This window comes from Sturnus vulgaris, chromosome 4 (assembly GCF_052056855.1).
Source record: "Sturnus vulgaris isolate bStuVul1 chromosome 4, bStuVul1.hap1, whole genome shotgun sequence".
Taxonomy (NCBI): Eukaryota; Metazoa; Chordata; class Aves; order Passeriformes; family Sturnidae; genus Sturnus; species Sturnus vulgaris.
The window spans coordinates 10405659-10433523 of NC_142246.1; the positions used below are offsets into that span (position 1 = coordinate 10405659).

Sequence of the window (27865 nt, forward strand, 5' to 3'; positions counted from 1 at the left end):
TGTGAATTGGGAGTAAAATTTTCTCAATAAACAATAGGTTTTTCAAGGCTGAAGGTACTTTTTAAAGGAATGTAGACTAAAAGTGATTAATTTACACTTGAATTTCAAGGAAACACAGATGTTTTGCTGCATTGACACTGAAGAAAAGTGTATCTGGATTTGGAAGGTTGTGTATGTTATTATATGGATTAGAGAAATTATAGAAAAATGTAGAAAATAACTTAGGTCTAGTGACACACCAACTCCCCAAGTCCCCAGTTCTCCCAGAAACACCCACCCCTACCCATTCATGACCAAAGGTCATAGTGTACAAGAACTCCAGAAAAGGAGCCAACATTAGGGTTCATGCTCCATTTCAGTCACTTCTTAGGTGTTCACTTGCACTTCCTAATATCCAAGAGAACTCTTTGATATTTGATATTACAAAAAGCACACTGTTATACTGGTGCTGGGTTAAATCTTCTTCTTGAGGGGGAGAAAGAAACAGCTGTGTTGCATCTCAAACATGCACCCATGGCATATATCAGCAAAGGCAGGCACACAGAAATGTATCTTCATCTTAACCGAAACACAAACAGGAGGATAATGGTCCATGACTCTTGGTAAAGTCTTTCCTCATCTTGGGAATGCATTGGATCCTGAGAAGTTTCTCTCTCCCTCAGTGACTTGATGGAAAACAAGTATCTAATACCATCCCAGGGCATTAAATATACTTCAGCACAGATTCAGAAAGAATCAGTGTTATTTTTAGAAAAACAAAAATGCTCCAATTATTATGCTTACTCCAACTTCCAGAAAATTAGATATTTTCCATACAATGATGGAATTCCCTTCTGTTGACTTGACAAAGAAAAGCTACGTTGAACAGATTTTGTACATCTGCTACATCAGGAAAAACACCTGACAATTTTTGAGAGTTTCCCAGCACATAACTCTTTAGAGTAATTCAGCATCTAAATGGCATAAAAGTTTCATAATATTGTAAGTCCAAGTAATTGTGTTTAATTTGCCTTTTCATGGAAAAATACAATCCATTTAGTATGACAGTGCTAAAGCAACTTAACCTGCCACCCTGTGATTAAAATGCCAGAGCAGGATAGCTATGCATGAAATGAAACATTTTTCTTACCTTTCTTACCTGAAATGGCCAAATGAAGGCAGCAAACCATTAGGAGCAAAATATTTAGAGGAACCTGAGCATTCAGCAGCGAATATCACCAGCCAGGCAATTTGTATTAACTGGGAAAGCAGCTACTAACCAATAATATCCTTGGTATAGCTTCAGGAAAAGCTCTTGGTTCATTAGGTTAGATATTTTGAATGTCAATGCCTGGAGTACTGTAGCACCAGGCTCATACAAAGAATTCATGGAGCATTTCTCTTGGCAAAACAAGTAGACTCAGAAGTTGGCCACTTAAAAATAATATCAGGAGTTTTGAGCACGTGCCTGCATCCAACCTCATTCAGTAGGTGTCTACTTTACCACAGCAGTTTTCCTGTTACAAATAAACCTGCATAGTACTTCAGAGCAGCCAGCTTTCTCTAGATTGTGGGAAAGTCAGTTAAAGGCATTTCAAAGTAGCTTAGAATTATTATCGTCAATTCTTTTTACTCCCTGCAAATGCTCTGTTACTTTCGTAGAGCTTATTTCCTTTGCAACAGATGCTGGCTGGTGAAAGCACTTTTTGCTTGCCCTGGTAAAGGGTCTTGAAGAGTTTTAAGCTCATCCGTTTTTGGAGGGTTTGAATGGGGTCATGGGGTTGTTAGGGTTGTTTTTTGGTTTGTCTTAAGACATTTCAGCTGGACGGGAAGGGTATTGGAGAAAGTGGGATACTTTTTCAAGTTCGTGGACTCCTTTGTTAAGCTGGCAGAAGAGAAGGCACCGATGCGAAGTTAGACATTGCCACCCCGTGGCCAGAGGCGCTCGGCTGGCCAGCGCTGGGGATGGGCGAGAAAAGCATGGAGGGTTCAGACCAAATTAGAGGTTCAGGGTCCTGGAAAAGCCAACGCGAAGGGGGGTCAACTTCTCCAAGCAGACCAAAGCTGTAAAAATGGGGACATCTAACCCTGACATCTATTACTTCAAAGTGAACTATCACAACTGCTTATCCATGAGAGGGGACACGACTGCCGTCCTTGCACAGACACACACAGAGCATGCAGAGTTTGGAATGTCTTTTTATTGAACCAGGAGAGAGGGAGAAGGCAGCCCCCTGACTGCCTGAGTATTGTATTCTGCATTTTCCTCTTTTGAAACATGAGCTTCTACAGGAGGACATCTTTTTCGTTCTGCACCATGGTACCATCACTGCAGCTTACTACTCTGCGATCCCATTTTGAAAATGAAGGGGTGATACTTTGGTATGTGTCATTCCTGGATGAGAAAGCATCACAAGCATCCGGCTCTATAGCTGACAAGATTTTAGACATGGAGCTGCTCACAGGTACCAGTTCATGCCAGTTCAGGAAGCAGAACATTGTTATTCCAAATCAAGCAGAAATACCTACAGTGTGTCAGCTCCTGCAGAGCTTTTAACAGCTCAGCAGTGCTTTGTGGCTCATTAAGAGTATCAAAATTTTCTACTGATCAGCCACATAACTCATTCTGGGTGGAAGCCATCTGAATCTTCATGGGCTTCCTGGGTCTGTTTTTCATTTATCATTCAAACATCCCCTTCCTCACTGTATTTTCTAACAAACAGACTATGCAGAGGTATGATTTTATACCCTATCTAGGAGTATCTAGATTCAATGCTGTTCAGCCTTTTTGCTTCATTATGCTGGAATATTGTTCTACCAGTTATCTGGCCAAAATTGATCATTTACATAACAGCTATGGAAAAACAGTTTTATACCAATCAGGTTTCCATTCAATAAAGACTTTTACCAGGAAGGTCATCAGGTAAGATGCATCTCATGCACCTCTGGATGCTACATGCAGCATGGTCTACATTGCAGACCATTCTCTGATGCTGAAGAGACTATGGCCGTGTAACAGGTGTCTGCAGGGAAGATGAATCCTGCCACTCCTGACTGGATGAACGGGACTTATCAGTGTAATCCTTTTATCCAAATTCAGTTCCTCACAGAACTTGTATATTTCAGATTTGCTGTTCAAGTGCCTTGATTGTATTTGGTATCTCAGAATCGTAAAATTATGCTGTGCTCCCTGGAGAAAAAGATGTATTTAAAGATCTAACAGATTTTGAAACAGCTTTTAAAAATTAAACATGCAATTTATATATATAATAGGAATACAGTTCTTTGAAATCCTCTGCCTCTGATGTACTTTAACCGCATGCAGCAGCAAAACAGAATTCCCATATCACCAGAGCACAGAGAGAATTTGGATCCTGCCTTTCCAAAAAACAGATAGATTTTTATATACTGCAGCTCTACTGGCGTCAAGGAAATGGTCAAGAAATTCCATGTACTATACACTGCTTAAGAACAATTTAAGACTAAAGGGTACATTAATAACACAGAACTAGATTGCTATGAAAGCAAAAATTCTGTGGAATCAAGGCAACAAGATGAAGTAGCCATGCAAGACAGAACATAGGCCTTATCAACAGAATTGAATTCAAAATAAAGTGCAGGTTCCCTTCCCCGAATACAGAGACAGCCTATGATTGCAGCAATCAGAATCAGCAAGAGGTTATAAATTTAGCTAGTCTGAAAAATCAAATGAAATGGAAAATAGAATGTCAAGCACTAAAAAGCAAGTTAATGAACAAAGAGCACCATCCACAATTTTCACAGCTCTGCAGAGATCATACAGGACTTTTGCTGAGTTTTCAGGTCAAGACAATGAAGAGCACGTGGGATAATTAATTTCCCATGCTTAATGGGACAATATGACACCAGCGTGAATCTGTCATCAAGTTATTCCTAAGACATTATTACACTAAAACTTTCAAATTTACAGTGCCAGAAGAGACAACAAGCAAACAAAATTATTATTGTGTAAAGAGTCTTCTAGAAATAGCAAATAAAAAGTGTTTAATCTCAAAGGTATAGTACTGAAACGCTACTTCACTTTCTGGACCTTGAGCTAGGAGCAGGACCATAACAAGTTACCTTGACTGCCTAAGTCATCACACTGCTTCAAGGTAATTAAAAGGTTACAGTTCTCCTGATAATGACAATTATCTGTTATATAGACCATGGGAACACCAAGGAACAAGATGCACTTCCCCTTTCCCTGGACAGTATCTCAGTTATAGCTAGATCTATATATTTCCAGACACAGATATGCAATATACATATATTTACATTTATTACATATATATATATATACATACACACTCTTCCTGTAGGAAATAAGTAAAACTGACAAAATTCTAAAGGTCAAAAAGACAACAAAAATCAGATACCTGAATGTATATATTGAAAGAATTCAGAGCATGCTCTCAATGACAGATTTTAGGAAATGATAGATTCCTAGGTAAAAAAACCAAGGCAATGAGACTAAATAGCTAGAGACGTCTTTAAAAAAAACCTAAGGTCTGTTTTCCACCTTTCCCCAGATTTGACAATATGAACAAACATAATATGTAGTCAACAGCCACATCTGATATCTGAGACTGTATGTGCAACTTCCAAAAACATCCATACTTCCATTCCTTGTAATATCCCTTAAATATAAAACAAATCAGCAGTTTCTGTAGAGAGTTCTTGAGAGAATGAAAAGGCATAATCTCAAAATGAATCTGAATATGATATGTCATTTCTACCATAGTTTCAGTACAAAAATGTTCTGGGACATGCAGATTTTGAAGTATCAAAATTAACAATCTAGATTTTTTTGTAACTGAAGCGAAATAGTACATGTTTCATATAAATATTTAGTTCTATGTAACAGAGTAGGAAAAGCTGCAATAAGTCCTTGCAGGTAATAGTGACAGTTCTGAAAAGGGAGCTAAAACAAATTGTCTTTGAATATGGGGAAGAAGGCCCTTCACAGGACCACTGAAATCCACAAAACTACTACTCACGTATTATGAGAGCCTTCAGTTCTACAAACCAGTTAGTTCTTATTACAATAGGTATGTAAGTTTTCTTGAATCAGAAGATAAATCCTAGCTAGTGCCCATAAGTACTGCACTAGGTGAATTTGACAGAAAATAAGGAGTGGTGTCTGGGGAGCTGGGTCAAAACAATTCTCATGCCCATCTAACATGTTTGCACAAGTACATTTACTTGATGTCAAAAAGAGTAATAAAGCTAGGTCAGGCAAAGGAAGCCACAACTCATATTGAGTGGTTTTTCTTCTGTAACACTTTATTAAATATTTATCATTGCATCTCTGCATTAATCATTTTCCAATATCTATCAAGGCAGAAAGATACAGCAAAGAAAATTGTTGTTTAAAAAAGAGACTTTTAGATTTTGGTTGTAGTCCACAGACTGATCCTTAAACAACAAGTACAAGACTGTGTATCTTAAAGACAATGAAATGTAGTTCACTGTCATATAAACTGGTAATTTAGTCTGAGATGAGGAGCACACAGATAATGAGTCATTGAATGCAGCCTGCATCCTCCTACAAAGCCAGTGCAGTATTTCCTTAGGTACTTCTGAAGTAGTTGAGCTGCATTTTCCAAAAATGCTTATGAACTCTTGTAACACTGATCAGGAGCTAGATTTATTCTCCTTACATTCAGCTCTGTTGCAAAGGTTCTTGCCTTTTGGTAGAAGAAGAGAGACATTTCCCGATCCACGAGGAAGTTATGGTAGATCACAGCAAGTCTGGTGTAAATCTTCAGCTGAGCTTTTTTATTGCCCAGGTCCATGGCAGCAGCAAGTGCCAAGTGGTAATAGCCAGCTGCATCAAAGGGATCCTGAAATAAGAGGCTCAAAGATAGTACAACCAATGCAAGAGGACTCCAGAGCTCAGGTTTATGAGTATCTAACAAGAATAATATAAATGCTGAGCTTTTGAGGTTTTCCCACTTTACTGTTTACATTCCAAACACACAAAACTAGAAAATGGCAAAATCTGATTCTAGGAAATATTACTCAGTATAAAAATTTGCTAAAAAGTTACGATTTCTTACCTTAAGGTCATAGAATATGATGTCTCCTAAAATTGAGTACACCTTGACATAATAGAGTGTTTCCTCCTCAAATTCCAGAGGAGAGGAACATAGGGACAAGGCCTTTAAATAGAAGTGTTCAGCTAGTTCACAGTGACCCAAATGGTGATGGATGGCTGCCAGGCGATGATAGGCTATTCTTTCATTTAGCTGATTTCCTAATGAGATAACATGAGTCAGGTTAAAAACAAAGAGACAAAGTACTCAAATCTATGTTACTTTTTAAAAAATTTTGTATTGAATTTGCTGAGTTTTTATTGAATAAAAATGCATTTGCTTAATAGATACATGGTAAAAACCTGCCATTCAAGAAAAATCCTATGGAATTTCTGAATTTACTATCATAGGATTTGACAGTGCCTGGGATTTTAAGAAATAACTACATTCATCTCTCATGTATATTATAATATATATACACACACATACACACAGTGTGCATACTTAAAAAGAATGCAAATAGATTATTAAGAAAGAAAAAGTTAATGGGAATAAAGACTCCCTCGTCCATCCCAATATATATTTGACATAAAAATTTACTACAACAAGATTATTTTCAGACTGATCAAAATGACCTTGCTGTGCTTGTACAGAGAGTTAAGAAGGTCCTTAATCAGTTGAACAGCTCCCAGACTTGAAGAATAGCCATTTTGAAACAAGACCTATAATTTTCGATTTTTCAGTCTTATGTTAGTTCACAATCAAGGCTGTGGGCAAATCTGAATGTATATGACACTCGAAGGCCTCTTAGGATTATATTATTCATGAGTATTGTATCTTAGCTCTTAGAAGCACACTCAGTTTGGACCTAAAATTCCAGGTTTGATTCAGTGCTTTACCAAAGGTTTTCCATTTGATCCTAAGTTGGAAGAGGAAGCAATAAATTGCTCATTCTTCAACAGAAGGAAAAATTAGCAATTATACTAGTGTTATGAAATCCTGACAAGAAATGACTGAATGCAAGGGAAGAAAACTTTAAAGTTCTGTTGTATTTTTAGAGGTATCACTCATACTCCGCTATAATGGAAATTATTCTTACCTAAATTTACACTGAGGACAAGAGCTACTCTCGCATATTCCAGACTTTCCTCATAAGCCTTCAGATTCATCAGCAATTCCACCAATTTATTGCATAATCTGAGTTCAGTGGTTTTGTTGCCAGTCTGAACAGCAAGTGGGAGAGCCCTGTCCTGAAACACACAACATCACCTTAGGTACGGCCCAAGATGTGCACTGACATGCTCTCATCTATATCAAATGAGGGAAGTTCTGCTTTCGTTTTGCTCTTTGCTTATAAAAGTTTTTGCAGCCAGAAGTGGATTTGAAACAGGTGATATCTACTAACATCATGACAAGCATGCAACAGATTATAAACAGTTTGCTGAGAGGTTCAGCTTTTGTAGAAGACCTGCTATGGTGGGAGGTACATAACTATTAATGCAGCAGAAAAACTGCACAAACCCTGTAGAAAGGCACTGCTTTCTCCTTTTCCAAAGTACCGTTGAAAAATATGTCTCCAGCAGCTTCAAACAATTCCATTCCTAAATTTGGATCTCCTGTGCAAAGAGCAGCATCCTGAGCAACCTGAAAAGAAAACAAGGAATGGGGAAGGAAAGAAAGAAATTAAATCATGTTTACTCTGTGGTTAAAAAAAAAATCATAAGTATTAGCAATTTTAAAAATAAAAAGATATTTTCTCTCCTATTATAATGATGAGAAAGGCTATATTTGATGTGAACCTGCTCCTTTTCGGAACCCTGTCTTTGAACAAGCCAGGGGCAGGTGCTAAAGAAGAAATAAAAACCCAGTTTCTTTTTTCTGGCAATAGTATCCTGCTATCTTTGTCAGCACATGACATTCTAAAAACAGTGTATTTGATAGCTGCCACATAGTAAATTTGAATTAGATCAAACATATCATAGAAATAAATTCAAATTGCAAGTTAGATATTGCTAACTGCAGATTTAAAAGCCTGTGAACTAATTTCTGCAAATAAATGCAGGTCTACTACTCTATTCTAATGGATAAATACATGTCTTGTTAGCAAAAAGTATTTAATGAAAGACAGCATGCAGAGCAAGAATACCAGGATCCTCAGTTATTGAGAGAGAAAATAGTCATGAAAATGTTTTACATAAGGCAAGGTTAAGAATCTTTCTGTGGCTTTGTCTCTGTCAGTTTTCAAATTCAATTCAGTTAATACAAGTCCTTCTTTCTGCTTGAGCACAGAAGTGTGTGGGACAGGTGCCTCTGCTCTCACAGGTGAGCAGGGAACAGCAGCTCCAGCTGGCTCCGTGTCATACCAAGCATGGCCACAGAAGGAAAGGTTCAGATGCTTTGGAAATGCTTCCTAAAGAATCTACTCTGTTTTCCTGGGAGTCTGGCCCACAAGCCAGCATGCTAACATTCTCTGTTACCTACCAGCACGTAGAATGCATGTGTTTCATAATTGCTGTGGTGCTGTAGAGCTGTTTCTTCAATGGTTTTGAAGAAACACACAGAATTAACAGGAACTAAGAAAGGTCACTGCCCAAAATCCTTCCAGTATCAAGCAACAGATTAAAATGGATTACCAGTGGAAAATGCTGAGACTTTCCCTTCACCTGCTGAGCATTACATGAATAGTGGCACTAAATATCAGAACATCAACAACGTGGAATTTTTATACCCAATTACTTACTCTTACCATGCCACCTGCACAACACTGATACCATGTGCATGCCTGTAAGTGTTGACAACACACCTGAATATAAAGATCCACAAGCTCATTCTGCCTCAGAACATAATATATTTTTCCTGCCCGGAGCCAAGCATATGCCTCCTTCTCTTTTTTCTGGAGATCTATAAATATTCCAAGGCTTCTTTTGGTATATTCCAGAGCTGACCTGTAGGCCCTGAAACAGGGAAAAGTGCTAATCACAGAAGGGCTCTTCAGAATTTCAAATGGTTTTCTTCATAGCAAGAAATGTTACATTCTGTTTCCCCTACTTACAGCACAATTACAATTTCTCAGCTATATTACACGAGTAACTAAAGGACTTTTTCTTCCTCCTTTTTTTGTTCTATCTCTGTTTCCTGTTAGATTGTTACCTATTATATAGTTACATAAATATGTTACATATATAATGATATATTGTATATATTATATTTATTAGTCATACATTTTTTCCTGTTATATCTTATATTATTTCAAGATGGTTTATATGCATCCTTCCTCTACCTCAAACTCATGTGAAGTAGAATAGTCTTTCCTCATCTTTAACTCTTGTATCATTTAGGTGTTTTTCCTAAAAACGTCAAAGAAATCACTTTTTTTTTAATCATCTAGACATCTGACTTAACTGCAATTCAGAATAATCAGCAATTGTTGAAAAAAAGGAGAAACTGGGAGGAGATCTGTAGGGCAAGGATAATGGGACATGTTATGATCAGTTCTAGAAGGACTTAAATTACCAGATTTATTGGTGTTATGGTGCTCTATAGCAGACACAGAAACCACAGACATTTTAGATCTTTCTCCATCTTGTGCTAGACTCCCATCACCCCGACCCAATACATTTTCTTCTGAGCACAAGACCCAAAATATTAAAATAGAATGTGACCTGCACAGTTATGGTGTCAGAAGAGCTGAGTTTCCTTGTTACTCAGGGCACCTAACACAAAGAATACCGAGATACTGTGGTCTAATACCATATGGAGTTTGTGCTATTATCTGGTACCATGCTGAGGTTATACAGTCAACATCTGGGAGCCAGGCTCCTGGAATATACAAATTCCATGTATACCAGCACAACAAGGAGCAGCTTCTCCAGCTAGTGAAGTTTTTCTGCAATCCCAGGCAGTTTGAAATCTTAACCAACTCCTTTGTCTTCAATCTCTCCAAAGGATGGTCACCAACTAAACCATTAAAAAGCCCTAACAAAGCAAAATAAATTGGGTGACCTATTAAACACATTAGATGCTCAAACTACAGCCACTTAAAGCTAAAATAGACACCTGTTCTCTTTCCATGACTGAGGATATTTTTTGCAACAAGAAAAAAAAAATAAAAAATCAGACAATGCAGCCTTAAAAACACACTTTAAACATTCTTAGAGAAAACTAAGTTTCCTCAGCACTTTCTACTATAATTCATGTAGTTTGTTATTTTAATAGATCAGAGCAAAAAAATAGACATTTTGAAAATAAGAGCAATATAGAAATTGCAGAAAAGTAAAATTACACAGGTTTGCATGTTGACTTCCTACTTATTTGTTTTGAAAAAAGCCCTTCCTCGAAGAGAAACACTTACATAGAGGCAATTTAATGTCTGATCTGTTTGGAACATGTACTTTGGTGCCTTAAAAAAAAAAGGTCTTGCAAAAATCATTAAAAACAAATCACCCGATATAGCAGTCATCAAGAGCTGTATAACATATAATAGGTTTAAAATGTATTTACATAGATTTTTAAAATGAATTGGTTTTGAAGGACTGCTAATCCCTGCTGAACATCTTGTCTCCCTTGAGAGATTATAGTTACTTAAAAAGAAACAAGAAAATTCTCCATTAGCACTGGACTTTTCAATTCTGATAAAGTGTATTACAGAAGCAGAGAGAGGGGAAAAAAAAAAAAAAAAAATCAGTCACATTCAGCTTTTGCACAAATTGAGATCCTCTGCAGGATGGAAAAGTTAAAATCAGAATGAAAGGAAAGTCATTCAGCATGTTTTACCTTTCTGTTCCTAAAGACAAATAAAGCTGACTAATGGTTTCCAAAATTTGTCCCTCCAGAACTTTGTTGGACATCTTTCTGGCTAAAGATAGCTGATATTCATTGTAGATGACACATTGAGTCTCATTGGGAGCAACTGTACTATAGAACTGACACAGCAGTTTAATTGCTTGTAGTTGACCTAAGAGAAGAGATTGGAAATACAAACATGAATCTGTTTTAAAATGAAAGTTAATTAATTTTAAAATTATTCACTTTCACTACTTCACAAATTACAGCACAGATGAGGAAAAATACAAAAATCACAACAAGAACATCCCACTGCCATTTCATTCATCCCCAAAGTTAACAAAGGCTAGAGGTTACTTCAAACTTCATTTCCAAAATAAAATAGTAGCAGTCACCTTCCCTGCATAAGCTGCCTCAATCATGGTAGGAAGGATAACAAACATATGCATCTTCTAAATACAGATGTAACATACATGCATAGCTAACATTCCCAAACAGAGTACATTTTGTGACTTATAAAAGATATACTTACTCTCCAGATGACTTGTCTCCATTGCAACTAAAAAAGCCCATTCATAGTAAAACCTTCCTTTCTCTCTTTCAGTTCCACCAACATAGTAACATCCTAGCTGAAGGAGGACTTGGATAAAGTCTTGACCACAGTCCATAATTGGAAGCTTGGAGAATAGCTTAACTGCTCTGATAAAATAATGTTCTGCCAGCTTGCTGGCTGCTGCATGCAGGCAGAGTGCCCCAAAATTAGCCAGGGCTATGGCTTGGTTTTGGGTCATCTCAGTCTCTTCTGACAGACGCAGTGCTTTGTAGTAGCTCTCAGCAGCTTCTCTGGTGTTGTTTGTCCTTCTCAAAGCAATGGCAAGCATGTTATAAGCAATGCCGAGTTGCTGAGCATTGCTCCATGCAGAGCCTACAACAGTATTTAAAATGGCTAAAGCCACATCATATTGCTTGTAAAGAATATATAGCCAAGCAAGTGAAACCAAATAGTTGATCGTTTCCTCTGGCTTAGCAGAAGCAGAGTCCAGTGCTTTCATCATATAAGCAATGGCTTTTCTGTACTGTTTGTGGTGGCTGTACAGCTTTGCTAAGCTGAGATAGATAGTGCTGCACAGTCCTTCCTCCTCATTAGTAAACACAGAAGAAAGTGCCTGTATGAGGTAAGGTGTAATTTGGGATGGGAATATTTGTCTGAGTTTTCTCAGGCCATATAGTTTGGGTGCATTTTTGATTGCTAAATCAATCCTTTTCAGAGAATCCATTAAGGTACTGGAGTTCTGGGGAGAGGTAACCTTTATGCAACTTAATACAATGTGTGGCAAACACTTTTCATGGTAGGACTCTGCCAGTTTGAAGTAACAGTTGTTGGATACACTGTTTTGTAAACCCAGGTGATTGAGCAACAGCTGAAACCTTTCCAAGAATGGCAGTGCCTCTTGGTGCTGTTTGCGTGCACTGTAATGTTTTGCCAGCAGAAAGCACGCCCTTGCCTCTGCATGTTTGTTCTGGCTCAAAACTGTCCTCTTCAGAGCATACTTCAGTATGTCTGACTCCTGGTCAGCACTGCAAATGTAGTTGGGAATTCCCATGAGAAGAGATGCAACCTTGTCAAAAATATGAGTACACTTTTCTTTGTTCTTCTGGGTCAAGTAGATGATGGTTAGATTTGTATAAAGAGCAATCACAAAGTACAAATCACTAAACCCTCCAGCTACTGCTCTCAATGCTTCCTCAAAATACACCCGAGCTTGGGAAAATTTCAGCTTTTTGACACTGAGCCTGCCTAAGAGAAAGCACAGCCTTGCTAGTGCCCAGGATAGGCCTGCTTTCTTTGCTGCTTCCCTTGCTAAACTTAAAAAACTAACCAGTTCTTCTTCTTCTGAAAATCCATAAAACATGCTACTAGTAAATGAATAAGAGAAATCATACAAGCTTTTGAAGTTGCTCTCATACTCTTTCCTATTTAAGAAGAGTAACAATGGCTCAAAGATGTCAGATGCTTTAATATCTTCTTGACATATGTGGAAACAAGGCACTTCGGGTAGAGGCAACATTTCAGTCTTTGAAGAGCCAGCAGATTCCCTCCCTTCAGCAGCTGGGTCTTGAGCTTGAGTGGCCTCCAAATTCTTGAAGTTCTTTAGCAATTCTTCTATCTTGCCATTCATGCTAGTGGATCCTGGGCTAGAAGGTGAGTGTGGGATTTCTGAAATTTACAAATAAATTACAGGTCACAACTTCCTGTATGCATGCACACAGAGACCTTTGATAAACCAGCTACAACATTTTTCAGTGAAGACGCTGTTACAAAAACATTATGTCAACATACTGTGATTTTTTAACAGTATGTCTAGGAGACAGACAAGCCAAAGGTGTGAAAAATAGCAAGGAAGATGAAGAAGTGTGGGGGACTGGAAGAGTGGGAATAAACAGAACTTGCCACATGTAAGCAGGTTAGTGATCAGTATATTTGTCTAGCCAGGCCCTGGGCCTGATCCAACACTACTCCAAATGAAGTCCAGCATTAATTCAAACTGCCTTTCGTCTGTGTATACTCTAAGCACAGTCAGTGTATATTCTGTTCCCTCCATGTATATGTGAACAAGAGACCTGCCAAAAAATACAATTCAGACTAGCTGCTAAGCAGAAGGAAATGTAGGAAGACCCAAGGTCTGGGTAAAGGGCCCAGGGTCAGGGCATGGATGCTGCCTGTACCTAAGGTGTGAGAGAAACAGGAATTCAACCATTCAAGTAGAGCAAGGGTATGCCTATGTGGTGACAGCACGTTAAGGCAGGTCAGCCAGGGCAGGAGTAGGACTCTGCTATTTGAGCTGGTAAAGTCTCACATGGGTGCCTGCAAAGGTTCTGTTCTCCTGTCCTACCCTGGCCAGCCAGGCCTGTGTATTATGTAATAAGATTTCATCTATCAATCAAATATCAGCCCTGATTCTTTGCTGGCACAGATTATCTTTCACAAAATTACTAATTTGTGGCAACTGATGTGGTCATTGATTTAAATTCTCCTAGTGACATCATTGAATACCTTACAGACATAAAGACAGATATTCCATCAATTTTTAGTCCTCCCACTGTTTTCCAGCCCAGTTAATAGGGCAGAGATTAGGGCTGGAGTATACAGTCAGAGTCAGTTCTTAAGTTTACAGCTGCAGATCAACAGGAGCTTGTTGAAGTTACAGATTTAGACCTCAATTCCCTTAGAATCTCATTTCTGAAACTGCAGCAGAATCATAAATATAAAAATTATTGTACTACATTTTCCTAAACAACATGAGTAATGATAGTGACAGCTTTGCAACAAATGCCAAAGGGAAATAATTCTGCATCCTCAACAAAATATTTCCTTTGGGAAATCTATTTCTGGGACGAAGTTTTCTAGCAGACAAAAAAATGTGCTGGAATTCAAACTCAGCAGTTGCCAGGTGCCCCATAAGCAGTATTCTGCCTTGATGAACAATGTGGCGAGGCTGGGAGGTGGTGCATGTGTGTCACATCAGCGAAAGTAAGTCATACAATTTGCAGTTGGATAGCAAATCCCAAGAAAGATATTTGATATCAGTGAAAACCCACAGTGTCTTACAGAAAACTTAGTAAATGGATTTAAAGAAAATCTTAGAAAGCCAATAACGAGAGAAGAAAATTAGCACTTGAAGAGACATTAGGAGAATAGCTGGCAAAGATACCACAAGCATCAGAAGTCTCATTAATTTTATATAAAAATTATATGTATATGAAGTATTACCACATTCATGAGCTTTCTGAAATTCAGGTTCTTCTAATTCATCTGTACAAAAGAAAAAAAATTAGTTATAGTATCTTGGTTATTTTTCGGTTTTAAATCTCCTAAAATAAGGCTATATTTAGTTGATAATTCTTTATATCAGAAGAATTTGATACATCCTGGAAATGTAGAAGGAAATAAATATTCATAGATCCAAAGTTAACAGGGACTTACCCTCCTGCTGACACAATTCACTGTTTCTACATGGCTATCATCAAGCAGCTACCTCTGCTCAGATATGTGGGGAGCATATCACAGTCAGAATTAAAGCCAACGTGTCCTGCAGGAGGGAGGCATTCCTGCTGCATTAAAATACAAGTGGGCAGCAAAGATATGACCATTCTCCACAACCCACTTGTAAAATGAGCTAACAAGGAGCCATTAATATTTTTAGTGTCACTCCCTGGGTAATGGGGAGAGGGGTGGGAAGAGAAGTTATTTAGGGTTTTTTGTGTAGATAAGTGTCAGACTTTTGTGGCCATTCTAACAGGAGGTGGGTGAAAAGAAAGAAATCACTTATTTTAAAAGATTTATCTTAATTCTGTAGACATTATAACTATAGATCTAGCTTTACTTTTAAACACAGCAAATCTGTAGAGAATTTAAGAATTACTATTTTATGTACCAGTTATTTCTCAGTTGTCATGCTGCATTTCAGGAATATTTTCCCTGTCTTTCATACACTTGATGCAACAGAAATTGTACTGAGAGATTGAAGGATAAATACAAAAGCAGAGGCTCACAGACCTATTTAAGCTATATTTAAGCTGATGGAAAGCTACTTTACTGGCCTTTGAGGATGACCCCTTACTGACTGTTTACTTCTGGATCTCCCTTTTATAAATGCTTTCCTGACTTTGGTGGATGAAAGCCACAGATGTTTACAGTAGCTGCAAATAATGCTCTAAAAATCTAATCAGGGAAGTGCTCATAAGTAAATACTTCTCAGTAGATTGATGTAGATAAAGGAATTGAAAATCCATGTAGTCAGATCACACAGCAAAGTATCAAGTGAATATTGAAAATGCTTGTCCTGGATAAGTTGAGTTATGAGAATCTATTGAGCTGTTTAAGAGAAAAAGTGGTAAAGATAGTACTAAAGGTGCTACTTAAAAGATTAGGGAGGAGTTGTGGTGAAAAATGCACAACCACAAAAATAGCAGTGTGTCCACTAAGCCCATGACATGCACTAGTTAGAGGTTTGAGCTCTTGCTCCCAGGGTTCTCATTAGAGCACAGGAGGTGAGATGTGGAGGCATTTTGCACATTGCCATGGCAGGTGTGACATGCCCTAGTTACTGTTCACACTCACACACAAGCTCTGAGTTGCAGAAAAAAATTAAATCAAGCACCTGACTCCAACCTACACCGCAGCTCCTTTCAACCTGGAGCCCACGGGCCTGTCTCTCAGGATGGCACTAATGGAGATAAAATTGTGTCAGATATTGGACAAGCATATGCATCACCTACAGCCTGTGGTGGAATAAGAAATCACTGCCTCTCTTCAGTTCAGCAAGGCTATTACATCACCCTGCCTCACAGTAAATCTATAAAGGTGAAACCCCAGTTATCCCAATTGCTCATGTACAGCACAGAGAAATAACAGCTGTATCACAGATTGTTTCTACAACTAGATTTTGTTACTTTTCTATACCTTTGAAAATTAAATCAAGCATGAAGAGGTGTTTGCATTAGCTGTCAATAATTATTATGCTGTGCTACCTTTCCCAAGATGAAAAGCCAGCAGTGTTTGGGTGAACATACTGCTTTTTATAATGCAGCCATGTGAAATCATAATTTATGATTCAGTAATGTAAAAGCTTGGAGATCTGTGCAGCACAATAAGACTTTTTAAAAGCCCATTGTTTAAATTCACTCAGGAAAAAGAATAAAAGACAAAAGATTTACAAATCCTCTGCTGGGAAAAGTCTTGAAACAGCAAAAAAGTAGCAAAGATAATATAAAGGAATTTTTTACATGCCATATCAAAGATCCAATTGGATACCAAGATATTTCAAAATAGGTATAAATGCTGGGATGTCATTGAAAAAATCATTTTCTAACAGGGGTATAGGAATTGCATATGTATCTTGTGCAGTATAAAGGAATAAAACTCATACTTACCTATTCTGTACACAGAGCAAACATCTGTGATGGAGATTTGTTTCAACAAATCCACTACTTCTTCCAAATTTTTTTCTTTTGAAAAAAATGATAGCTCTTCTGCTTCAAGAAAATCCAAATCTTGTGGTCTAGCAAGGAAAGGAGTAACTTTGAAGGTGCTTGAAAGCAGATTTGGCTTAAGGAGCTCACTGCATCAGTCAAATATAAACTTGTTAGAGAAACTAATCTCTTTACATTATAGGTTGTGTGGTGTTCAAAACTGGTTTCAGTCAATTTATACAATATACAAATAAACTGATAGTAACAGTTTCTGCCATATCAGAATAAGCTTTATGTCAGTGTCACTGTATAGTATTTTATGAGAGTATTTATTAGAAACATGAGTCTTGAAGGACTTTATGGTATTGATTTTCTAATATAAGCTTTAAGTTACATATGAAATGGACCAGTAAGCAGCATTTAAGAACTCCTTGTTTCAGCATGCAAACAGTTCAGGCATATTAATAAGAGCAGCCTATTTACATGGTGCCAATGCATGATGAAATATCCCCTTTTTAGAGGTTTCTGTCTGCATTATTAGCAGCTATTTGCAAAAGGTCCCATTAGGAGCAAGTTAAAGCCTATAACTGAGGATAGTAGAAAAAAAATCAGGACTTGGATGCTTTAACATAGACCTTGAGAGATCAGCAAGAAAACCTTCCTTAAGGGTAAAGCTGCTTGGATCTTGTGAGCCAAAGAATAGAAACTGAACCAATATAATAAGTCCAGCAACCTCTTTTCCCAGGAAGAAACTCAGCTACAGACTAAAAATATTTTTCAACATTTAAGAAGATTTCATATTCCAATTCTTTTGCAGTTTTGACTGATACATGCTATGAAAATTTACATTGAAAAAACAACACCAACAACACCAAAACCAAACCAAACAAACAACAAAAAAAAAAAACCCAAAAGAACCCCAAAACACAACCCCCCCAAAAACAATAGGAAAAAAAAATTTAAAAAACCCCTAAACCACACCCTGAATTTAATGTTCAGTATTTTAAAGCCGAGATGAGGAGACTAGTCCTTTTTGTTTATGAGACATAAATACATATCACTCACTTATTTTTAGATAAGTCCAGTTTAACATGACTTGTCTTCACAAAACCTATTTGGCCAGTAAACACATGTCTTCCAAGAAACCACTCCATGCATTCAATGAAGTAACCAAGGATCTCAATTTTGTCCCCTTCCTGGAAACTCAGCTCTTCTGACACAATACTTTCATAACTCATCACAGCTAGACAGGATCCCATTGCTGTGTAATAAGGAGATAAATAATATTTGCAGATAAAGCCATTTAACAATAGAAATGCACTTAATAAAATTGCAACTCAGCAGAATATATTTAGCAAAACACATTCCTGGAACCTGTGAGTTGAATATTTGCTGTGACAAGATTTAAAGCATCCAAACGTCATTGGTTTGATGATTAGATCTGTAAATAGCATGAAAATCCTCATTCCCCAGCCGTTAGAAAGCAAAGCCTAAAATATTTGCACAATTCTATCAGATTTCATCATGGAGCAGCAAAAAGAAATGTTTTAAGTCCGTATTTTCCCTCTTAAAATGGCTCTGAACTTGGGCCAGAGTGAAGCACTTGAACCACTTTTGAACCAATTAAAATGATCCCTATGGGATAAATATGGATATATACCAGTCAGTACAGTATTTAAACTGACATCATGGAAGAAAATAAGCCATATTTGCTCTCTAACTTCAAACTATCTGTATAAGTTTTATTTCTCTGACAGTATGAGATAAAGCAGCATACACACGTGCAACATCCACAATTACATTGGTGCATTTTCTGAGGCATCCTCAACTCAATTACTCTGTAATACCTTGTGTAATATTTAGGAACTAAAAGGGGAAAGACAAGTGTTTCGAGTTTGACTCTTCAGTTTAACCTTAGACCAAATTTATACTCTCATAAATTTTACTGCAAACTAATTTTGAAAACTGTTTCCCCATTCTAATACAATGGACAAAAAGGTATTGAACTTTTTAGAGCCTGTTCTAGCAAAAGCATAGAGTAAATTTGGGATTATTCTAACGTTGATGCTTGAATGAAGTTTCTTACCAACTTTTCTGATGGATTTAGATTCATTTTTGTAGGAAAAATCAATGGGATTAGAATACCCTTTAAGAAACCATCTGAAAGCAGAAAAAGAAATTGAAGTTAGTGTATAGAACACGTCACTAAATGCTGTGACAGTACCAGTCATATTTAAAATACATATGAAAACTGATGCATCTCTCCCACAATTAGCTTTCAATTTCAGCACTGCCCATACACTTCAGACACACTTTTGTTTTGATTAATATTATAGTTAAAGTACTGCTACTTCAGGAAAACAAACCAAACTGAGAAAGTCATGCTATTTTTGCCTGCCCCAGGTAGAGGCATCTCTAAGCAGACAGATGAATCAGATGTACATGAAATAGGAGGTAGAGTCAGGCACCTACTGATGGAAAGGCTCCAATGGCTCCAGAGAAGCATTAGACCACAAAGGCCTGTCACTATCCACAGATCCACCTGTTACATCTTCAGTAAAAGCCCCAGCCTCAAAATAAGTGGTTTCATTTTCTGTAACCATCATCTTTCGTATTGTATTATCAGGATATAAAACAAAAAAAGATCCTAAAACAAAAGCAGTGGGGCAGATGTCATTTTATGTGATGTTTTAGTGTCATATAAGCCTTAAAACTGGCTTCAAGAAGGTCAGTAATATTCATTTAGAAATTGAAAATCTAATCTTAGTCAAGAATTTTCTAGATGATTATCAGATATTTATATGTTCCTGTCTCATGTGTCTTTGAGTTTAAAAAAAAAAAAAAAAAAAGCAGAGATGTCTTAATGAAGCACTGCTGCAATTCTACAAATTCCTATTGCAGGACCAAATCATCCACCTATCCTGTCATCCTGTCTCCAGCAGTACCAGCAGGTGATGCTGTTTAGGAGAAGCACATGAGCCTGGCAACTGTTCATAATCCTTCTCCTGCACATCTCCAGAGCCTATAATAATATTAAGCGAGTTGGAATGTACATCACTCCCTAATCCTTTTGGTATCCATTTATGTACCAGGTGCATAATTAATTTCTTCAATCCCTTCATGATCTCACTGACCCATATCTGTGTTTGTTCCTTTCTTTTCTCTTTACAATGTGCATTTGGGGTGAGTAAATTTAAACTTCAACTTCATTAAGTATTTTAATAGGTCTTAATGTCTGATTTGGGGATTTTAAATAAAGATGCTTCCCTGAACCCAGCCTTAGCATATAGAGTCTTACTTACCTTCCTGTACTAGCAGACTTCTGTACATCAAATTTAATGATTTTTCATTTATACAGACTTCAATGCCTGCGTCTTCCTCCTCTTGGGAATATAGCCAGAAAGACTGGTCTAGGAATAAATTCTCCATGCAATGATTTATAAAACCTAGGAAAAGGAAAATCCTTTTTTTTTCCCTTGCCATTTTACAGAATTACACAAAAATACAAACTTTCAGAGAGTTAGAGACTACTCTATTATTACTTTAATGCACAGTGTATAAATCACAAAATTGTGTTCAACAACTTCCCAGAAATTGTGTGCAATTGAATACAAATTAACACACTGAACTATTGTATGGTGAAACAACTTTACCCAGTGAGTGGTAGGTTAGAAACTTCCATATTTCTTCAAAAGTTTTAAATGTCACCACTATTAGATCTTGATCACTGTGAATAGACAGGAGTCTGGCAGAAAGCTCCTAAAAATCAAAACAAATACTTTATTTACAATTACACCAAATTTTAGCACAATTTCTCACTAGGTAACACTTAGGCTAAAATACTATGCATTAAGAAGGATTGAAAAAAATAATTCAGGATTTTATCTGTATGAGATATCTGTTCTTTAACATACATCTACAACATATAGGCAGTCAAAATTTAATCTGAGTCTTACTTAGCAATTGTACCAACAGTTTCAGTGAGGTTAATTTACAGAGGAAATACAGAACACACTGAGTGATACTGAAGGTTTGTCCAGTCCAGAAATGTCTATGTATAGTCATATGTATAAGAGTATAGCCAAATGTATAAATACAGGCAAGCACATAGTAGATGTTTCCAAGAATATCCTCTGCACAGAGGGGTTCACAGCTTGGGAACTGCCTTTGCCAGACATGTAGGCATTAATATTAAATAGTGGAAAGGAGCTAGTTTGGAGGTTTTTTTATTTGAAATTTCTCACTTGATCAATGTAAATTTTTAGGTTCTACAGTCTCTTGATATAGATTATCCTCAGAGCTCTGTACACACACAAAAATGCAGCTCCTTTGATGGAACTTTGAACCTGCTTCCTGGTATTGTCAGTCTTTATCCAGAAGAGATATTGAATAATTATTTCCCATCTCACTCTTTTTTGGTTAAAACAAATATACTGAAGTACTAATTTTTTTTTTAAAGATGCAGTAAGACCTTTTTATCCTCATTTGTACTGGTTCACATTGCTAGAATAGCATTAAATTACACTTTTAACAAAGATAAGCAATGATCATTGTAAGTGGTAATGATGGATTTTAAGCTATTCCAAAAATGCTAAAAGGAACAATTACATAAACCTTCAAATAAGTGAAAGAAAAACACATTTTGATGGATTCTAGACAGAGAGGGGTAATATAGGCTGGTTGCACTCCACTTTGTAGCTTCAAAACAGGGCTTTCCAGTGATGTTGGCTATTGCCTTCCAGGGAAATACAAAGAACTGTGTAATTTATGAGACAAGTATCTGAATCACTATCTCAGAGATTAAATCAAATGTAAAGCTAACAGGTATAAAGCTACTGTACCCTTGCTCCCATCACATTAAAATTGAAATGCAGCTTGAAATAATTGAAGGACTGATCAAGAAATTGAGTCTAACTCAAGACAAGGGAGGAAATTGTCCTCAAACTTTCTATAATCTGACTAAGACAGAGCTGATCCACTGATTTTATGACTGCTACAGCAGAATTTAAAAATATCTTTTAATTAATTCCTTTTAACATCCATATTTTCAAGTCACACAATCTGAACACATTGAAATATAAAAGTCCAACCTAGGCTTCTTCAGCAGGCATGTCTCATCCATGCTTTGATCTTCTGCATGCATCTTTCTACACAAGATTACATATTAATGAGAGCCTGAGATCTATTAATAAATTGCCAACACATGCTAAAGTATGTCAGCCTCAGGGGCTTCATGCACTGCTGAATATCAAAACAACATTCTAATGAAACTTAACGTTATCACTCTTTCCCAGTTTGTTTCTAATAAGGCCACAAATCTATCTATTTGTTTGCTCTTTTCCTTTGCCTCCCAATCCCATCTACTTTCCTCCATCTCCCTCTAAACACAATCCAGAGCAGAGAAGCAGAAGTACAAACTGTTTGCACAGCCACAAAGTCAGCAGCCTGGTGGTGGGGTGGTCACAACATGTGAAAGGAAAATGGTGTAGAAACATGTGTCTGTATTAGTCAAAACCATAACTAATAAAGATTTCAGTAGTTTTGTTTGCTAGTGAAGGAGGCAGACAAAAAAAAAAAAAAAAGACACAGAGGTTAAATGGTGTCATTCTGATTTTTTTTCAAGAGGGAGAAGGAGACTAACCTTTATTCCAAGTAAACCTCATTGGTTGTAGAGGACAGATTTCCCATACACAAAAAAAATAAATTAAAGACAGTAATGAAATTTGGCCAACAATTATATGCTATTTAAAGTTATGGCCATTTAGCCCTAGGAAGTCCAGTGCTTAGGCTATTCTCTTTCAGGCTTCCTCTTTGGCTTAGCAGTGAACTTCCCAGGAAATTAGCTTGCCAAATAACTCCAAGCATCTAGAAACTGAAATGATGAGTCAATACAAGGGCAAATTAAAATAAATCAAATCCTTATTATTTCCCTTGATGTAAATGAAAACAGAATTTTTTAAAAATAAACTCATTCAATTACTTATTAAGGTGGGTTTATTTTTTTTACATCAATGAAGCTCCAGAATTTTTCAATAATTCAATATTTATAAAGTCCCTAAATGTTTTTGGGCCACAGGAAAGTGGTCAAATTCAAGCACTCGGTATGTAGATGGAAATAGGACCCAAATATCTTGCAGACCATTTCAGTAGGGGGTATTATCTGAATAAATAAAACAATTTCCAAGCAATTGACTTACACTGAAGACAGTCATCACCTCCTTGCTGTCATTTTCCAGAAGACGGAGCTGCCCTCTGAGCTGTCTTTGGAGCCTGGGATCAGGACACCCACTCTTTCTTTTTACCATTGTTAGCTTCAAGGAGATATCTGGAGGAGGATAGCCATTTTCATTATTACAAGCTTTGTAAATCAGCTTTGGAGAACCAGAAAATACCTCAAAATTACAGAATATACATTAAGGTATATTTTTTCAGCTTCAGAGACAGGCACACAGAACACTGATCTACTGCATGTTTCTTTTATGTTTTTATCATCCTGTAGATGTAGGAGCCTAGCATGAAACAATTTTGAGAGACAACTTCACTTCTAGAAGGTGAAGGAAAAAAAAACCAAAAAGAAAAAACCAAATAGATTGGTCATTTGTTAATTTGGACAGCTCTGGGCATTGCAAACATGACCAGATTTCCAACTAATCTATGCATATCAAAAATCAAAGTAAACAGATGCTGTCATCACCACGAAAAGTCCTGAACAACAACAGATAGTTCAGCATGTTACAACCCTTCATACTAATCTTAAATTGATAGCTATCTGTCTGACATGTCACCCCCACCACTCCAGAAAGCTTTTATAAATCAGATATTGTAAAAGCTGTTTCTCAGCTGAGCTGGTTGAACAGTACCAACCAAGTTAAATGGTCCAGCTTAAAGCTCCCTTAGATGATTTTCCCAGCACATCTGAAAGCAGACAGGTATCTATTCCCAAGCTGTTGGCATCTGTTCATGAGAACCTTTTACTACAGCTAAGGCTACAGCTCCAGCCAGCTTCTTACATAAAGAGGATCTTTGATAATGCTGCTTTCATTCTGCATTAATTCATTAATTTAGCTCAATAACAGTAAATCATACGTTTTCAGACACCCAGATGGGCACATATAAGCCAATAATATCCAGGCAGGAAGAATTCCAATTGCAAAGTATGTAACTAGGTCACGCTTCCAGAAATATGGGACTGTTGTGCACACTAAAATATTCCACCTCCTCTGAGTTTCATATTTTAATCCGGTAAAATAGATGCTTTTCACATTCTAGTCTAATTTGCTGTATCTTGATCTGTTTTCAGAGGGCTTCCTATGCATGTCTCCAGGAGTTTTACCATGACTTGCACCTAAATTACTCATTACTTTAAGGTCAAGAAGGGTGGCTCAGAAATATAAACCTGTGTTACTGAATTACAAGGCCTTTCCCTTTAAGCTGTGGTTATATAGTCAATTTTCAGTAGAAAGAACACAAACTACAGTCTCTGAATGTGTTCAGATCACTGCTAGAGCAGAATTATTGACCTTTTCATTTTACCTGAAAACATAAAACATACTGGCACAAGAGAAGACTAACTTAAGAATATATACGTTCATTTTATATAACCAAATTGGCTCTGAGGTAAATATGTAATGGTAGACACACAATCTAACTTTTATGGAAGGTTAATGAACAGAAATACAGCTACTTCTGTAAAAAAAATATCCTATAATAATGCCTTTTAGAGATTAAATATGGTCTAAACCCCCATTATAATGTCCTATCTGCTTCTGTGAGCCCTGACCCATCCTCCAGTTACAAAGAACCCAAATTCTGACATGGCAAGACAAGCAGGTACATAATGCACAAATAACTTTACTAGAAATAACCATATGCCTGGGGAAGACTGTCTTCCTGATGTGATTTGTCAGGTCAAGCCTGGAAGCAGGGAACAGCTCAGTGTTGGTTTTGATGGCACAGGAAGGGAAATGTGCCAAGACCCTCAATTCACAGTGACTGCCATGAGCTCTCCAGAGGTGAAGCCTACTGAACCCACTCACTGAAAATCTGCACTCAATTGACACTTCACTCAAAATACAGCATTAAAAACAATAAAAACAGATACCTGGAAAGGCCACAAACTTTAAAAAATAAGCCATCTGAAGGATTGAAAGTCATATGTAAAATAGGAAATGAACTTTTTATTTGTTTCTCTTTTTTTTTTAACCAATATACAATACAGTATATAAATTATTTCTGGTTTTTATAGCAGTTGCTCCTTTTTATGAGAAATTCTCAACAAATCTTATGTACAAGTTGGTCACTTCACAGCTACCATGAAATACATTATAAACCTTACAGGACCAATGACTGCAAACATTGACATAGTTGAGTTGTCTCAAAAATAAAAAGTAAGCAATGAGAAAAGCATTATAATATAAACATAGGAGGAGGGAAAAAATGCCTTACCAGTTGGAAAATTCTCTGCCTGACTGGGAAGGGTCCTTGAACTGACATTCATGCATTTTTCACTTGGAGAACACTCTATTATGATAAATGAAATTAATGGTTATGTGCCTTTTCTAAGTCATATAAATCACACTGAAAAAAAAACCAACAAAATACCCCATGCTTTCAAAGCATTTGATGAATCAGATAATTTCTAAGAGAGATTAAATATTTTCTCCCCTTCCTGCTTATGTAATTCCCAAACCCCACAAAAAGTATCTGCAGAATATTTCTTTGCTCCTAGGGTGGAGGGGGAAGTTAAATCTTTATTGCATCATTTTGATGTGAAATTTCAAGATGGAGAATTGGTGGAAGGACAGGTGTTCAGGAAACAAAATTCTCATTTGGGAGGGAGCAAGGGTCAGACCTAATGGTCTCTTCCCCTGCACCTACACTAAAAATGGCTCCCACTGATGTTTCAGTGGTATAAATTGCTGTGCCATGTAGCAATTAATACATGGAAAAAAATAACTCTGTTACATGTGTATGTAATACTTGTGAGGGCATACTGTAAAATCAAATTATTTGAAGTTTCAGAAAGATATCACAAATAAGGTATGTTTTTTATTAAGAGTAATCTTCTTTTTTGCTTTAGCCCATATTTCTTCCTGTCCTTTGGGGAATTATGTATTTTCATGCTGATAAAACACCCACTGCAACCAAGGCTCCCTGGGCAAATATCAGTGAAGACAAGGTTCCATATTTCTAAGATTAAAAGCAAGAGAAATAGATATTTCATTTTTAGTAGAAAATTTCTCAGGCAATTTTTGTGTATCCAAAGACATTATCCTATGAAACTCTGCTTTTAAAAAAAACCCTGTAATATAGCAGGGCACGATAATTTCCAAGTATTTTGCATGTTTCCTCAAGTGCATCTATGAAGGTGACATGGACAAAGTCATACAAATAAATAAGGATACATAAAATAGTTTTCCCACCTCACAAAGAAAGTAAGCAAGCACTAAAAGCATTGTCTTTAAGGCCTATTCCTAGCACATATTAAAATTAGAAATGGAAATCCCAAATGCTTTAATTTTGTAGGGTTTTGGCTGGGTATTTGACAAAAGCATTGGGGTTGGGGTTTTATTTATTTTCTTAATATGAATTATGTGATGTTTGTTTTTAAATAGAAATTTGAAAGTAATCTCACTGCAGTGCAGGCTGACTGTGTTTAAGAAACATTCTAAATTTAAGTCCCTTAGAGGTTCTGGCACCAGACTTACCTGTAGTTCTGCTTTTTCTGGTTTTAGTCACAATTATAAACACAGAAGTTGTCAAAATTATGATAACAAGCTATCATTTTGATAATAATTTTATAGATGACAAAGAAGATAAATTAGCATATTTTTTGATATGTAAACTATTATCACTATTATTTTGATATTAAAAACTATAACTCTCTTTGAAAGGTAGTTATCAAGACATTAACATCCATATCTGTAACTTTTAGGAGAAGGCAAAGGCTATCAACAAGCATTTGAATTACTCATCAGTATTTTCACATTAAGAAAGCTCTTGAGCCTACTGTAAACAAAGAGCCTGGCTGTTGCTACCTGCCTATGTCACTCCCCACCTCTACCCAAAAGGTCCTTCTGACTTGCATGATTTTACATCACAAAGTAGGTTTTCTTTTGCACAAAGGCAGTACTACACCTCTGATGAAAAAGGAACTTTAAAAAATTATTAAAATAGAAACTTGGCTTCTGAATCTCATAGCAAAAAGTGCTAGAAAAAGAGCTTATATTTCAGTACCCTGGCTCTTGAGTTCTGATAATTTTCATCTCCTTTAATCTTACTAAAAGATAATTCATTTGCCTGCCCCAAGCGAATTTCAATGTAGATTGTTCAATAGTCCAGTCTATGCAGCATTTCTATGGAGGAAGCATAGCTGCTTGTTGTATTTCAAAAAAAGCCCGTCTGGGTTCTGTGATTCTGTGACAAACACGTGACAATTCTCAGCTTGTGCACCATTTACAAAACACAGTCATTCAAGCAAAGGAGCAGTCGGGAGCAGAGGCACCAGGATGTTTGAGCATTGTTTGAGGTCTTACCTGCTTGTTCTTGCAATGTGTCCGTCCCAACTGCATCCCTGAGAGTGCTGATGGCACCATTGCTCTCCACATGTTTGCAGTCACACCTGCACATTCCCTGCCCTGTTTCTTCCCTCTCCAAGTTCCTGTCTTGCTCTCCCTCCAGAGCACGGACAATGGTGTTTGTGCTGTGCATAGATGTGCCACCTGCCAATGCCAAACTCTCCATAATTTGAAGTTCCTCACAGCGACAAAATTAACATTATCGACAATCTGAAAAGGGAAAAAAAAAAAAAATCAATAATATACTTTTAAAAAGTGTCAGGAAAGATGAACATACTCAAGAACTGTCCAATTTCTGAAGGAATTATTTTTAATTGTAATATGGATTAAAGCATTTTCTATATGCTTCTTTGAGAGAAACTGTTGTGTAACATCCAAATTTATCTGAGAAAGAGCTCTTGCAATGAGGCAGCATCACTGCTTTAGGAACAAAGCAATAGACTTGGCTAACAGCAACAATCCAAGGCCTGAAGTGAAATGTACTTGTGCCCACTGCTA

General features: G+C 36.9%; 1 protein-coding gene and 1 long non-coding RNA gene across 2 annotated transcripts in view; one reads left to right on the forward strand and one right to left on the reverse strand.

Moving 5' to 3' along the window:
- LOC148223870 (uncharacterized) overlaps positions 1-20030 on the forward strand; it is a 37979-nt gene extending 17949 nt beyond the window's left edge. The window contains exon 3 of the long non-coding RNA XR_015803014.1: positions 19692-20030. This is a non-coding gene — a long non-coding RNA (uncharacterized LOC148223870). The remainder of the gene's footprint in view (positions 1-19691) is intronic.
- On the reverse strand, positions 4256-27570 carry SH3TC1 (SH3 domain and tetratricopeptide repeats 1). The gene is made up of 17 exons (XM_014895297.2): positions 27326-27570; positions 25236-25310; positions 22988-23115; positions 20444-20549; positions 20093-20236; positions 19263-19437; positions 18877-18950; positions 17856-18051; positions 16752-16879; positions 14590-14631; positions 11350-13035; positions 10809-10989; positions 8839-8989; positions 7557-7679; positions 7135-7285; positions 6060-6256; positions 4256-5843 (listed from the first exon to the last, which is right to left on the reverse strand). Exons 1-17 carry the CDS (start codon positions 27531-27533, stop codon positions 5613-5615), a joined length of 3996 nt encoding a protein of 1331 aa, XP_014750783.2. The 5' UTR covers positions 27534-27570; the 3' UTR covers positions 4256-5612.
- Between the last annotated feature and the right edge of the window lie 295 nt (positions 27571-27865).

Coding starts and splice junctions, on each gene's coding strand:
- SH3TC1 (XM_014895297.2), bottom strand. CDS start 27,533: ATGGAGAGTTTGGCATTGGCAGGTGGCACATCTATGCACAGCACAAAC. Junction 20,237..20,443: donor TCTAACCTACCACTCACTGG/GTAAAGTTGTTT, acceptor TCCTTTTCCTAG/GTTTTATAAATCATTGCATG. Junction 7,680..8,838: donor TTGTGGATCTTTATATTCAG/GTGTGTTGTCAA, acceptor TTTTCTTTTCAG/GTTGCTCAGGATGCTGCTCT.